The 14,681-nt window shown below is 41.6% G+C and overlaps 1 protein-coding gene across 2 annotated transcripts; it reads left to right on the top strand.

The window, feature by feature from the left end:
* Positions 1-7,572: 7,572 nt before the first annotated feature.
* On the top strand, positions 7,573-13,676 carry AP1S3 (adaptor related protein complex 1 subunit sigma 3). 2 transcript variants are annotated; one of them, XM_080349609.1, is made up of 6 exons: positions 7,573-7,655; positions 9,660-9,838; positions 11,059-11,167; positions 12,129-12,266; positions 12,872-12,938; positions 13,238-13,267. In XM_080349609.1, exons 1-5 carry the CDS (start codon positions 7,587-7,589, stop codon positions 12,890-12,892), a joined length of 516 nt encoding a protein of 171 aa, XP_080205735.1. In that variant the 5' UTR covers positions 7,573-7,586; the 3' UTR covers positions 12,893-12,938; positions 13,238-13,267. The 2 variants fall into 2 exon arrangements, with proteins under 2 accessions (XP_080205735.1, XP_080205734.1); XM_080349608.1 differs by lacking the exon at positions 12,872-12,938 and having other exon boundaries at positions 13,238-13,676.
* Positions 13,677-14,681: the final 1,005 nt, after the last annotated feature.

Genomic DNA, 14,681 nt, shown 5'->3' with positions numbered 1-14,681 from the left:
TCATTCTTGAGGGTGGGACCACCAGAGGATTTTACATATCCCCTAGTACTTATACTCTCTCCTTCTGGAAGCTGCTCAGGTCAGAGTGCTGCTCAGGGGTGATCCATAGTCTGGTATTCAGTTATTCCCTGCTATTCAGTTGAATTTTAGAATGCCATTTTGTGGGATTTCCAGGGAAAAATGTTTTTTAGGGTTCTTACGTGTCTGTATTCTCTGACTGTTGATATGATGCTATTCCAGTTTTGGATGTTCTCTCTTGAGTACTCACTATCATCGCTACAGGGTGTCACTGTTACATAAAGACCACTCTAGACTGGCTATGCAGTAATTGGGATGCACACTTCACTGTCTCTGGGTAATAAGCTCACTTCTGAGAAGCAACAGAAATACTATGATAGATGGTCTGCTGATTCTTTGCTAAAGTCATTTTTTCTACCTTTTCACTCACAAATAGGGAGATTGGAGGCATGTATCACAGCCAGGAGTTACTAGTACATGGAGTGCCTGGAGGGCTATGGGGAAAGCTACGGCATCTGGGGTGGGCAAATGCAGGGAGAGGGCCGGGGGGTAGTGGCCAGCTGGGGCTATGAGGAGGCAGGAATATGCTAGACCATGTGAAATGCTTGCTGCTTTTCTGTATCATTACTCTAATTACTTCAAAATCCCATGCTTTATAAACCATGTGAAATGTTTGCTGCTTTTCTGTATCGTTAATCGAATTACTTCAAAATCCCGTGCTCTGTAAACCATCCCATAGACCTTCTGCCTTTTGAAGGCATCAGTTATGTGTGAGGGACAAAATGATGAAAGTGATCAGGAAACTGATGGGTCAGAGAAGTACTGAAGTACTTACCAGATTTATGCTTCAGCATATACCTCAGGCATTTATGTGAACCAGTTGTAGTCTTGGCAGTGATGCCTAAATTTAAACTGTACCGCTCCTGTAAAAATAATTCTCTCCGTATCACATATGCACAGTTACTAATTACCGCCTTTGCCCATTCATTTCCCTACTGTCCTGTTCCTGCAGGCTGTCATCTGCATTACCTGGCGGCCTTGGGTGGATGCTTTCTTGAGCAGCCACTCCTGACTGATGTTGCAGTTTAGAGAGGTGCAAGATGCAGTCACACACAAATTATGTATCATTCGTGAGCAGGAATGTAGCATGCAGAGTCAGTAGGCTAGGATGAAGAAAGAAAATTTACATTATAGTATTTGAAGGCGAGCGTGACGTGCCTTTCTGGCCAGACATGTCGCCCTGGCCTGATAGGTCTTGGATTTATGTTGCTCAACATCACAGATGTAACCTTAGGCGCTCTATGCATCAGTCTTTTTTCTTCTCTAACTCGCTGAATTTGTGTAAGATGTCCATCTGATATCCTCTCTTCAGATGTGAGAACAGAGGGCATTAAAATCCCTCTTCGCCTGTTGTTGCCTTGCTGCTTGCCCTTAGAGTTTTAAGGAAGTTTTGCTGATACACTTGCAGTTCTCAATGACTGGTTAACCAGGGCAGGAACTCCAGTATGGTCATCACCCTCTGCTTAGTCCTCCAAGATGACCAGTCGACGCAAACTGCAAAGGAATGACAAACAGATCATTTGGTTTGATGAAAATGCAAAATTTTCTCACGTTGTGCCCTTGTCTTGTAATGCTGTGTGCTGGAAGGGGAACATGTGAAGTGCTTGGGGCTCTAGAAGAGCCATGGGAATGGCTACATGAAGCTGTCACAACTCAACAGGCTCAGGAGATGGGGAAGGGGCAGTACCTCAGGCCTTTCCTTTCCTTTCCTTTCCTTTCCTTTCCTTTCCTTTCCTTTCCTTTCCTTTCCTTTCCTTTCCTTTCCTTTCCTTTCCTTTCCTTTCCTTTCCTTTCCTTTCCTTCAAGTCTCATGACAACACCCAGATGAATAGCAGAATTAATTTTTTGTCCACATTTTCATTCTGGAGGCCAAATTTTAAGCCAGTGTAGCGTTCTGTGAGATCTTGTGCTCTGGCCCTTCGTTTCATAAGCAATAGTTGCTTCTTTTGTATTTATTAAATATATGTGGGGTTTTTTTTTTAACCTTAACGAAAAAGTGTCATTTTAAAATTGAGAATTTATCTATTGAAAGTGCCTAAACTAAATGCTTTAATGTTTAAAAAAAATGACTTCCGTGTTCTTTCAAAGTCATTCACAAATGTGACCCTAACTCATGTTTATCTTCCGTCCTCCCAGCGCTCAGGTTTTCTGTGCGTGTCTCAGCCGGTGGCTGGAGGGATGGGTGTGAGGGTGTCCCAGCTGCACCGCTGGCTGTCCCCTGGCAGAGCAGATGGGGAAAGTCCCGCTGCTGTCACCTGCTGGTGTGCCAGCCCCGTCCCAGGGCAAAGCTTCTTAACTTTGCTCCTTGAAAGGTCAGAGGCAAGGGAAGGGCACTGCCGTACCTTCACCTACCTGATAAGACAAACTGGAAGTGAGAATAAAAGAGGCTGCACCTTTTGTTGGAGTCCACTGGGCTGGATTTTAGCCCTGCTTCTTCAGCAGGTGTTCAAGGAACCGACTGGGAAAATGGCTTCTTGTGACTGGAAAGTGCACTGGGGCTGCAGTGAACTGGAGGTAGCTCTTGGCAGCTTGTTCAGCCTCTCCCCTGCTCTCCTCTCCTTATAGTAACATAGCGAAGATTTCCACTGCCTTCCAAATATGTATAGACAAATAAAAACACCTCTGAGAGGATGTGATTACCTAGTTAATAATTGTTCTGAATGTCTTCAGATCGTGCTGCTTTCTGTAAGGTCAGCAGCTGCCATCCCTGCAGGTGTCTGTCCCCCGAGCTGACGGCAGGTGAGATGGTGTCTCTGGTTCCCCCAGCTGCAGTGCGGTCACTGACCTGCTCGCACACTGCAGGGCTTGGGGCAGGTTTTATGCAAACTCCCTGCCTGGATCTGTTCTTGCTTATTGCCTAGAAGCTGGAGGGGTTCCACTTGCAGGAGTCAAAAAGCACTGATTTAAGAAAACTGAGAACAGTTATCCCCGGGCAGAGCCCGGGGAGCGTGGGGCACACTTCGGGCTTCCTTGAGCTTTGTTTTCTCATCATTCAGCAGGAATCAGAAGTGAGGAGCTTCCAGGTGTTTTTGGCTCAGAACTTGAGCTCAGCTATACTGTTCTGATTACAGTTTTATTTAACTCAAGTGAGGCTATCAAGGGGGTTGTTGGCTGGATCAATACTATATGGTGTAAATATCCTCTAAATGCTCGTATACCAGTCAATTTAAAATCTTCAGTAATAAGATAAGGGTGACTTCTGCATCACAAAAACCATAAAATCGATGTGTAACTATAGTCATGTGTACCTGCAATGATTTGGCACAGCTTTTATTGCATGGACTTTGGAGGTATTGTTTAGGGGAAATTGTTCAGAAATGTGCCTAATGGAGATTAAGTGAGGAAGGATTCTGTGCCAGGCAGCAATATGCTGCTTCGTTGCTGTTTTTTCACTTTCTTTTTTCTTATTTGCTTACATCATACAGACTAAATAAGTGTTTCAAATTTTAAAGCTGAGGTTCTGCAGTGTTTCACAAACGTATCTGTCAGCTTCTGTGCTGCTATGAATGAAAGTTTTAGTAACAGAGTAAACAACTAAGGAAATGAGTCAAGTAGCCTGTTTCTTGGATTTTACACAATTGCTTTAGAAGACCCTAAAATCCCCAAAGGTATGTATTAAATGTTAGTGACCAGCTGGGGACTTTGTGCAGCAGCAGAATACTGAAATACCTATACTTTAGTGTGTTGTTATTCTGCCTCTTCCTAGCATGGCTAGATTGTTAATGTGTTTGGTCAATAGTTGTACATTTGGTACGTCTTTCTCGTTTCACCTCAGATGCCTGGCATTCCAAACCAGCTGTGTGCTCACAGTAGCTATTCATTTTTCTTGGGAATATTTCAATATTTACTCTTCTCCCTTCAAAAAAATATTCTAAACAAAGTAAAAACCAAAAGGAATTTTTTATTCTTCAAATGTTTTGGATCAAAAAAGAAAAATCAGCTGATGACTGGGATAATTTGGATGTCCATAGTTTTTAAAATAAACATTTAAATGATAAGAAGTTTTGTTCATTTTCAGATGGGATGTAGAAATAAGTACCAATAAAAAGCTTCTGGACAGCCGTTGATGTTGGGAGGGTCATTCTTTCATATCAGAGGAAAGCATGACAAATAGTAAAAGATAAGCAGAATATGAAGTCAACTAGACTGAAACAATGCCAGAAGATCAAGCAGAGTTCAAGGAAGTCAGAATAAGTTAAAAGAGAACTTTATGGTAAAAAGTTGCTTCCTCTTGACCAGGTACAGCCAGTCAGTCTGGTTTTCCCCGGGCTTCTGTAAGCAGCTGTTGTCATGTCAGCAGCCGAAGGTGTGGCTTTTTTCATCACATTTCCTTTTTTATGTGGTTCATGAGTTTTTCCTTACTAGCATGGCATACATTGCCTGTTGCTGCACTGGCAGCAGCAGGCTTAAATGGAAAGCTTTTAAGGAAAACTTAAGAGTTTCCAAGTTCTGCCAAGTTGTCTGGTTTAGGATAGTAATTCCTGATTTGCAAATTTTAGTTAACTTGTGGATTTCAGGAGTCTTTCTGTTTTATAAAGGTGGCTTTGATTCAGGAGGGCTCTCAACTGAATTCAGAATGGTTGGAGCTGGAACAGAGTCTAAACCCAGTGCTGCTGGGGTGACAGAGCTGCCTAGCCCAGTGAATCCTTGCACAAACCAGTCACTCAGCACCGAGGAGGATGGTTGTTGCTTTGTGCAGGCTTGCACCCACTGTCTTCTTCTGCCCTTGCCTCCTTGGGCTCAATGCAGTCCCCCTGTTTCCACGTCCTCCTCTCCCACCGAGGGGCCTGGAGCAGCCAGGTGCCACAGAACAGGTTTGAAATCAGTCAGCAAATGTTGTACAGGCTGAATTACAGGAGGAGGAGGAGAAGCATTTCTAGTGCAGGTTGTTTTCACAGAGGGGTGAGTTAGACCCTTGCTACCGTGACCCCTGGAGTTCACCTTGTAGGAGGAAATGTGGCATCTTTTGCATGTTCATGGCGTTGAACAGCAAACTGGAGAAACAACCTGGCGGTCAGGAAAGCTGCTTTGACATCCCATGCGATTGTTGTTATTTCATATCCCAACAGGTGGTTTGTTCTGTATATAATAGAACGGAGTCTGGAGTCTTTTAGGCAGTTGTGCTAAATGTTGCAGTACAGATGAGTTTAAGTTTTAAAACCTCTGCGAAAGCTACAAATGATCCAAGTTTGCAACCAGTGTGCCAGCTGTAAAGAAAGTGTTTGATCGGTCTGGAGTGTGAAAATGCCAAACTCTGGGGAAGGCTGCAGCAAAGGAGACCTCCAGTCTTGGCAGGGAGCAGTCCAGGAGACAAGCTTGGGTGAGCTGCTTATCAGATCATGGCAGCCCATTAGCAAAGGAGGGAAGGTGGAAAAAAAAAATCACAGTGTGTGTTAGTTTTACATATTTCACATAGATTTGCTGTGTTCGAACATGTAAATCTTCTGTATTTTGTATTTTCAGTGTCTGTTCTATTTACTGGTGAATTACCTCATGTTGAAGTCTACCATTTGATTTTTTTGTAGCCCTGAAGCTCAGGGTGAAGTTTGTTATCCTGGTACAGTTTTGTAGCTCTTGATAAAACAGAAGGCCCCACAACTCTCCAACCTGTTCTGTAACTTACAGCTGCAGTTGATTCAGAGATGCACGAGAAGGGGACAGAGTTCAGGTTTAGAAATCTGGTTTAAATGCTTGATCTAAAAAAACCCCTGGCTTTCCAGCTAGAAAATAATGACCTACAAATGCAAAATGCAGTCATTTAGGCTACTTACAGATGTTTATGGAGATAATTTTGCACAGTGGTGTAGGTGGTTTGGTATGATCCAGTAAAGCAAGCTAATAAAATTACACTGTGCTCCGGGAGCAAAGCTCGTTTCCTACAGACTCAGCCTGCGAGGGCAGCCCATGCTCTCCTAGGAACCGCTGTCCTCATCGCCACCCACTCAGGCTGGGACCTAAAAACTCCTGCTGGCATCGCCCCGGGTCCTGTGATTGTTGTGGCAGCCAACAGCCCTGGAATGGTAGGAGAGGAAACCAAGCACCCTGCTTCAAAGGTATTTTGCTTGAAGCAAGTAATTTGCCTTTGTTTTCCTCTGGAATTACAGCTTTTAAAGATGAGTAAAACCTTGTAGCGTGATCTACCACTATTTGTAGTTTGGCTGCTGAAAACCACCCAAAAATTCCTTCATCAGCATCCGTCTTGTCATTAGCGCTACAGGAAAGCAAATATGTTTTCACAGTCAAGGAGCAAGGAACAGATGAGCTGTTAGGTTTGTGTTTGTGCAGTACTTCAACATTTCCAGGTTTATTGATGCATCAAAATCTTTCCAGTGAGCTGTAATGAATGGAGCTGTGAGCATGCGGAATGTGTTGTATCGTGTCGGTGTGGCTGGGCAGAGCAAAGCTGAAGCGAATGAAACAAGGGGCCATAGCAGTTGGATGATTACAGGAATTAAGCCATTTAACCTCTTGAGAATGTGGAATTGCTTACTTCCTAGAGAGTTCCCCAGACTGAATGGACTTTAGAAATTAGAAAAAGGAAGAAGAGTCAGAAGAGAAAAAAAACCCACCACAATATTTTCTCTTCTAAGTGTCTACAACTTTCTAATATGTTATTTTATTACAGGAACTCTCAGCAGGCCAGTAATATGTTCATAGGCTTGAGGGTACGCTATTTTGCTGCAGACTGTAAAATTAGGAATGGACTACAGTAGAGCCTCTTATCTGTTTTTCAGCTGTATGTATTTCTAGAATAGTAAAATTGCCTCATGAGGTATATAGTTATATTCTGCATATGAAACAGTGTGGGATGGGAGACCCAAAAGATAGGATTTTTTGAAGCTTGTATACTAATCTTGGTGCATTTAAGGGGTTTAATGGATATTTTCTGATTGCCAAGAATGTTGCCTCTGCTCCAGAAAGTGGTGGGAAAACATCAACTGCATCTTTATAACAAACAGTGGAGTTTTCAAAGCAATTTTAAATGGAGAGCAGCTCACTTTCTTATGGGTGAAACATAACATCCTGAAGTAAACTAACTGGCAGAAAATGGTGGTAATATTTACAGTAATTCCCTGGCTTGTTGGCATTTAACCATTAAGAGGCATAAGGTTGCTCTCCTGGAGATAGATGTATTACTTGCAGGCACTCAGATTTAAGGTCTGTTGGGTCCAACAGCTGAACCTAAAGCAGAATACTCTCATTTTCTTTCCCTATTGAGGCACTACAGGCAAATATATTTCTTCCTGAGAATCTCTCAAACAACACGATCTTGTTATGCTGGACACGCTGTCAGCTTTTGATTTGGTTTCATTGACTAATTCCCTGCATTTTCAGTCGAATCTAACCATCCTCTCCTATCTGATTCACCGTACTTTTAGAAATTTGTTTATCGAATAGCTGCTGCCTGGCCCTGATTGCCTTTAAATGGACACCAGCTGACCTGCTGCAGAGCCTGCACTCGCTCTGCTTTTTGAAATGCACCCGTCTTTACAAAGGCTTCAGAGTTAATGTGCTGTGCAGCGAGAAAAACACTCCTTCGTTCATCCAGCTCCTCTCAGTGGACGAGTGTATGGACAGTAAGTACTGTCGCTTCATCCACTGGGAAGGGGTAACCCTGACAGCGGGAATATTAACATTACCATGTCAAAACCCAGTTGTAATCCGAACAGAGAAAGTCAAGAACATGGTGCTTTGATCTTCACTGTAATCAGGCCATGTCTACTGCCAGCAGCATAATTGTTTTTATTTAGCAAGCTCATCTGGAGCATATTACAGGACTCAACACAAGGCAGCTACAAAATCCTTGTAATTTTATCAAGTACATTAGAGTAATCATGGCAAGAGATGTATTTCCAGCAGTAGTTCCTGCCACAGGCAGATATGAATAAAATAGTCCACCTTTCCCCAAAATGATCCTACATTTGAAGCTTTTCTCAATATAGGCAGAGCTCTTATCTCTGGATTACTCAACAACTATAATAGCTAGAGAATAGTCCTGAATTATGAATGAATGCCTTGTTTAAAATCCAGTAGCATTGCTTTTTTTTCTTTTATGTAGAAGCTTCCATGGTGCATTTCTCTGCTTGGACTTAACCAGACCATAGAATGATTTTTGTCTTTACAGAAATATGCATTGTAATCTTGATGGTAATTATGAACATTAATCCTCACGGGGGAGATGGAGTGATGGGGAAGTACAGGTACAGCAATAAACCAGAATAGAAAATGAAAGAGAGAAGCGATGAGGGTGTAGATTGAGAAGGGTAAGGCAAGGCCAATGGAATGGAGATGTGCCAGAGCCTGCCAGCTCATCTGTTGGGAGTTTGTAGGGATTGGAAGCAAGTGAGGAAAATGAGGCTGTTCCTCCCAGCATCGGGGGAAGCCTGGTCTCTGCATGGGCAAGTGTCAGCGTGGCTGTCACCATGCACATGGCTGTGACCGTGGTTAAGAGTCCCTTCTGCAGCCCCTGGCCTCCCAGCACCTGTACTGGTGAGAAAAGCGATGGAGATGCCTGTCAATAACAGGGTTGTTCACCATGTCTTCAGTCATTGCAAGTATCTCTATCCCCACTAGGGTTTTGTTTGTTTGTTTGTATTTTGTTTCCCCCCCATTTACCAGAGCTGTCCTGTTGACATGGGTATCATCCTCAGATAGATTTCCTGCATTCTTAAAGCTATTTCCGTGCTGTGTGTAGATGACTTACTGTACTGCTTGAAGACTTAGGACGGTCAGTTATTTTAATCTGCTAATAAAACTATTTGTATAAATGTGAATTGATAGTTTTCTCCCACAGACCCACTGGCATTTAAAAGCTCGCGTTGCTGTATTTCAAGAATAGTGCTAATGCTCAGCATGAAAAAATGAAAGGGTCAAACCATGTAAAATTATGACTAGCTTTAAAATTGAAATTTTAGAACAGTGTATATATATATATCGTGCTTTATTTAATGTAATCTCCTTGGTCACTGAGGTCTGTCCTTTGTCATCACAGTTACCTGTGTTTCATAATCTGGTGATTTCTTTAGCAAAACTTGTCAAGGTTCCTTTCCAAAGTAGTTGGTTTCTTCTTCTCCATATAGCTTCTCCTAGGAACGTGCTGCTTTGTTTGTGACCTGAAATAGTGCAATACTAGTAATGTTAGTGGTTATGATTACTGTCTGGGTATTCATACATCTAGTCATGTGCCACGCTGCATCCAGAGCCCTGCTGTGTGTGTGTCTATGCCCTTCACTAAGGTGTCTTATGGTGCTGGAGGAGGGGCTGGGGGCCTTTTCTGACCTCTGCAAAGTGGTGGACGCTCCTCCTGCTCCCCAGGGATGGGGCAGAATAGGGAGCAAAGCTGCTGCTTGCACAGGGTGGGAGAGGGTGCAAAGGGGGTGCCAAGGGGAGAGCTGGGGGGGAAGGCGCGGGATAGGGAGGGATCTGTGCTCCCAGACCTCACTGACACCGCATCCGAACACCACGCCAGGGCTTGAGATGCCTTCCTGAAGATCTCACAGATTTCCTGTGTCAGGCAGAGGAATGTTCTTCCCTAGCCATGGCTGCGGCGTTAATTAACCGTCTTGCTTTGTTTGCTCTAGATACACTTCATACTGCTGTTCAGTCGGCAGGGGAAATTAAGGCTTCAGAAATGGTACACGACGCTGCCTGATAAAGAGAAGAAAAAGATCATTCGAGAAATTGTTCAGATTATTTTGTCTCGCAATCAAAAAACAAGTAGTTTTGTTGACTGGAAAGACCTCAAGCTTGTTTACAAAAGGTGTGAGTAATTTTATGAGAACACATAATTACTATTCATATAAATAACATGTGCTAGAAGATGGAAAATAAAGGCTCACTTTAAGAAAAACAGCAAACAAAACCCTAAGCGCTAGACTAAGCTAGTGGGAGCCTGCCATCGGCAGTCAAACTGTGTGTGACAGCACAGTGTCTCTGGATAAATCGGCAGGGTAAATTGTGGGGTGAAAAATACTTGTATACTCTGTCAAATGAAAAAAATGGGAGCAACTCTAATAAGTATTAGTGGTTGAAATTCTGTTAGAAGGCTTTTAGGCTTCACTGCTCCTTGTAATTCCCTATGGTAGCCTGCTGAGACGTGTGCTGGGCTTTATCAGGCTCTTCAGGAGGCTCAGAAACTGTTCTGAGGCACTTTCAACATTTTGTCAAATTTTGTCTTTGAAATACTTGTCGCTCTGGAGAGCGTTAATTCCTATTTCCTTTTCCAAACAAATCACCAGTCCCCAGTTACACAACGTTTAGCATTAGCTGCTTGTTAATTCCTGTGAAGTTGCGGCAAACAAAACTAGCCTTAAGGTATAGCACACTGTACGTTTAGCAGAAATTGAGTTCCATGCTGTGCAGTGATGGATGAAAACATCTGACTGGATGCTGTGGCAAGTCCAGCCACATCACCAGAGCGTCGAGGAAGATTGGTGGTCCCATCTTGGATTGATTTAAATATAAAGTTTTGCTGCATATTAGTGGTGAAGATTGTTTGGTCTAAGCAGTTTCATGCTTTCTGGCCGTGTGTGAAGCACTGGCAGTCATTTGATAGCCAACAGACCTGCTGAGATGTAACGCCTTCCACCTTTATTTTTATTTTTTAATAAAGACTAGTGACTCATTCTACAGTTTAATTAACCCCACCTTCTGTAGTGCTATTACAGCAGGTGAGGGAGACCTTAAAGTACTACTGATTTAATGTGGTGAGGGTTTTGTTTGCTTTATGTTTTTTTTAAATTATTTTTTTACTTATTAAGGCCAGTTTTAGAGGTGTCGCACTTTGCCAAGAGTGAAGTTTGTTTTTCTAAGTGAATTAATGATTTGTTTAAATTATCTGATCTTTTAAAGTATTCTCTGAAACACTATAAGAATGAAAGAAAATTATTATTTTAGGGGGCAGCCAGACATTACCTGTCATGTGCATAATTCTGAGAGATCCATCTGTTCGCTCTCACATTTCTGCCTTTCTTTCCCCAGGTACGCTAGTTTGTATTTCTGCTGTGCAATAGAACATCAGGATAATGAGCTCCTGACGCTAGAGGTCGTTCATCGATACGTGGAGCTTCTGGACAGATACTTTGGAAACGTAGGTTCCACTTTCTCCCACGAACCGCATTCCTGGCTGCCTGGTAAACTGAGTTATCTGGAGCTGGTTTGCTTCGTGTTTTCATCTGCACTATTTGCCCCATAGATTCTCTCGATCCAGAGGGAAATTCATTATTAGAATGTTTCATAAAACAGTGCTGAAACTATCATGAGATTGTTTTTCTGTCCTTTCTTCCCCTCAAAAATTAATCTTGATGCTTTGTATGTCTGTCATGGAATAGAATTTGAGGGGAAAGCTTGAGGAAAATAAAAACCCCTGGGTGGCAGTACTTTAATTCTCTCTCCTGACATCTTCTGATATACTGGTTTTGTTTGTTTCATAGTGGTGTGTAACGATGAAATATAAAGAGGAAGAAGACAAAGTGGGATTTTTTTAAAGAAAAGATCTGTAAAAGGTCCAAATAAGCCCATCAATAAGGGTCTAGAAGACTACAAGAAACTCGTCTCTTCTATGAAAATCTTTGAAATTGTTCCCACTACCTTAATTCATCTCTTATTTAAATCACTGTGCCATGACTTACGTTTGTAGCACCTCAAAACAAAAAAGCAGTTGGTGACTATAAGGTCACTGGGACAGGGAGTTTATCTTGCTCTGTGAAACTGTGCATGAATGCATGTAACCCATATGACAAGCGCTATATAAAACCTCTCATAAGGTTACTAGGCTAGGAAGTCAGCTTTGTTATCTGAAAACCAGTATGAATGTAGTGTTTTATATAAAATATAAGTGGAATATTCTTGCTGTAAGTCTAAGCTATATATGTGAGAAAAATATGTGCAGAAGCTGCAATGTTATATAATATGCAGTATCATTCTTCACCCTGCTACCTATCACTAGAGTGCACGTGTTGAATACATTTGATCATCTTAACTTTGGGCCCAGTAGTGCTTATAATGCTGCAAAAATGATTTAAACATGGGGTGTCCTTTTGTTTTGGCAGGTGTGTGAGCTGGATATTATCTTTAATTTTGAAAAAGCATATTTTATTCTTGATGAGTTTATAATTGGCGGAGAAGTACAAGAAACTTCAAAGAGGTCTGCAGTGAAAGCCATAGAAGACTCTGACATGTTGCAGGAGGTAAGGAAGAGGGAGACAAAAACCAAACACCTAATCTTCCTACATGTTCCTTGTTTGACAGGAGCTTAAAATATAGCTAAGCACTTCTGGTACTTGATTATCCAGATGTGTCTTACGTTCAGTTTCAATAGGTACAACAATGCAGTGAAGGCAGCAGTCACATAATGCTTCAGTCCAGCCTGCTTGCATCTTGCAGAATTGTCTGGCGGGTCTTTATATACCACTATTGGTCTCTTGCAGTTTAACTACTAGAGTTTCTCAGATATTATATTAAGAAATAGTTTAGTATATATCTAAGATATTTATAAGGATGTAATCTAAGATTATATTTTATGTATACATATGTATATATAAATGCAGAAAAATCCATTCTGTTTCACTAATACATTGGAACAGATGACCTACTATTACTGTGTAAAATTGGAAAGGTTATGTGCTGGTAAACTCCACTTTCATTCATAAACACCTCTGTAGTTTGTCTGCAGGGCACTGATACGTAACCTTTATTCAGAACCCTGCAGGAATTCTCTTCTGTAACTTGTACTGTTGAGCCAGCAATGGCAAAAGCAGTTGAATGTGATGGATTTACTTCGTTTTTTTCCTAGGTAGTGAAGGATCCGTTGTAATACTGAAGGAAACAGCAGCTGGTAGAACTAGCCAGGGTCACGCTATGTGAGTGGAACAGTTTTTCACAGTGGTCTGGCATTAGCATGTGGAAATAAGCCAGCGATGCAGCGAGGCCAGCAAGGCATGATAAGTTTAGCCACAACTGTGGTATATTGTGATATGAAGATCAGATTCTGAAACACTGTTAAGGGTTTTTAAAGCAGAATTTTTTCTACATTTTAATTAATTTGATCTAAATCCATGCAAAACTGCAGCTGTCTTCAGAGAGGAGAGAGGGTTTGTTTGAATATTATTGTAAAGCTCCATAATGCATCAGTTGTTTCTTGTTTGTTTGTTTTTCCCAGACAGTGGAAGAGTACATGAACAAGCCTGCATTTTAATGTTAAAACTACCTGGAGAGAGAACTGCTGTGCATGCACCTGTAAAATGCACTTCCCGAAATTGTTTCCCAATGTGCCAGATCCTCAGAGCGATACCAAAAACCAATAACTAAAAGGGTTTGTTTGTATAATGGTGAAGATGAAGGTCAGCTTATGTAGCACGGGGTTTAACAATTCTGTACTTGCATTATTCTGCAGAGTTGTTATTACCCTTGATCTAGTTTCTCCTCTCCTTGCTGGACTAAACACTTGTTTTGTACCATGTCTTTTAGCTACGGGTTTTGTCATCACAAAATGTTACTCTGCCAGTACTTTGAAGAGGTATTTTTACTCGTTTTGGTCCACTGCTGACCGTATGACTCTACTTTTGTACAAATGTCCATTATTTTGAATGTAATGATTATTCTGCTCTAATAATAACTTTGTTTTCTAAAAGCCAAACTGTTGTGGGCCTTGATTTCACAAGCTTGTTTTGAAAAGATTAACCCATCTAGTATAAGAAGAAATAAGTTTCTCTTTGGACCGGCCCTTTTCACTATTTTCCTTCTATTTTCTGCTATATTCTGCTAGTAAGGCTGTTCCAGCTGCTACTAGAGCACACTCCACACCTCCATTCACTCTGGAAAACTGTTCTGACTCGAGGTAAGCTTCTCCCAGCTTTAATGAATCCTCTTTGCTGTTGCATGCGGATGGCTTGTTTGTGTCTCCTCATTTTCCTATCCCCTCCTGGATCCCCTAACGAAGGCTGCAACCTTTGCAAGTGTGGAGCTTGAGAACAGGAGATAACCCAAAGAGAATAAATTATTTTTGGGGATTTCATGGTGAAGATCGTCCCATTTATCTTTTGGTATCCACCAATAATAATTTTTTCCCAGTAGAGTTTTCCAGTCCCAAATTCACACACCTATTGGGATGATCAGCTTTCTAGTAGTTGAACGTGGCCCATTTTTGTAATGGTTGAACAATCAACCTTTTGTAAGTTTGCAAGCTACACAAAGGCAAAAAGGGTGAAATAGTAGAGAGGAGAAGAATCATCTGGGCTGTGCATCTTGCTGTGTGTTATAGGACATTGCAGCTTGTGGGGTGTGTTAACTTGCCTGTCTTTCTGTCACTGCAATTTGGACTTTTATCAACCGATTGACCTGTCTTTCTTAGAGGGATTATTTCCTTCATTGACAGAATTCAAAGCTCAGAGAAATTCTGTTTATCTCTGTCAAATCCTGAAATTATCCAATATAAAAGCTAGGTGAGTTATCAGACAAATATACCAAAATTATCTGAGGACTGATTCACATTTCCCTTCAACATATATTTTCTTTGATTTCTGGGACGTACAGTCAGTATTTTTCTAATGTATAAATGGCCCACACACTTAATTTTTCTGTTTCTCTTTGCTTCCCATTCTGTT

Source organism: Nesoenas mayeri (assembly GCF_963082525.1).
Source record: "Nesoenas mayeri genome assembly, chromosome: 9".
In the NCBI taxonomy this organism is placed as follows: domain Eukaryota; kingdom Metazoa; phylum Chordata; class Aves; order Columbiformes; family Columbidae; genus Nesoenas; species Nesoenas mayeri.
This window is presented reverse-complemented; position numbering and strand designations above follow the sequence as displayed.

What these genes read in the sequence shown, in the direction of transcription:
- AP1S3 (XM_080349608.1), top strand. Translation starts at nt 7,587, where the DNA reads ATGTGCTGTGCAGCGAGAAAAACACTCCTTCGTTCATCCAGCTCCTCT. An exon ending in AGTGGACGAGTGTATGGACA is followed by an intron (nt 7,656 to 9,659) that starts GTAAGTACTGTC and finishes TGTTTGCTCTAG; the next exon opens with ATACACTTCATACTGCTGTT. An exon ending in CTCAAGCTTGTTTACAAAAG is followed by an intron (nt 9,839 to 11,058) that starts GTGTGAGTAATT and finishes TTCTTTCCCCAG; the next exon opens with GTACGCTAGTTTGTATTTCT.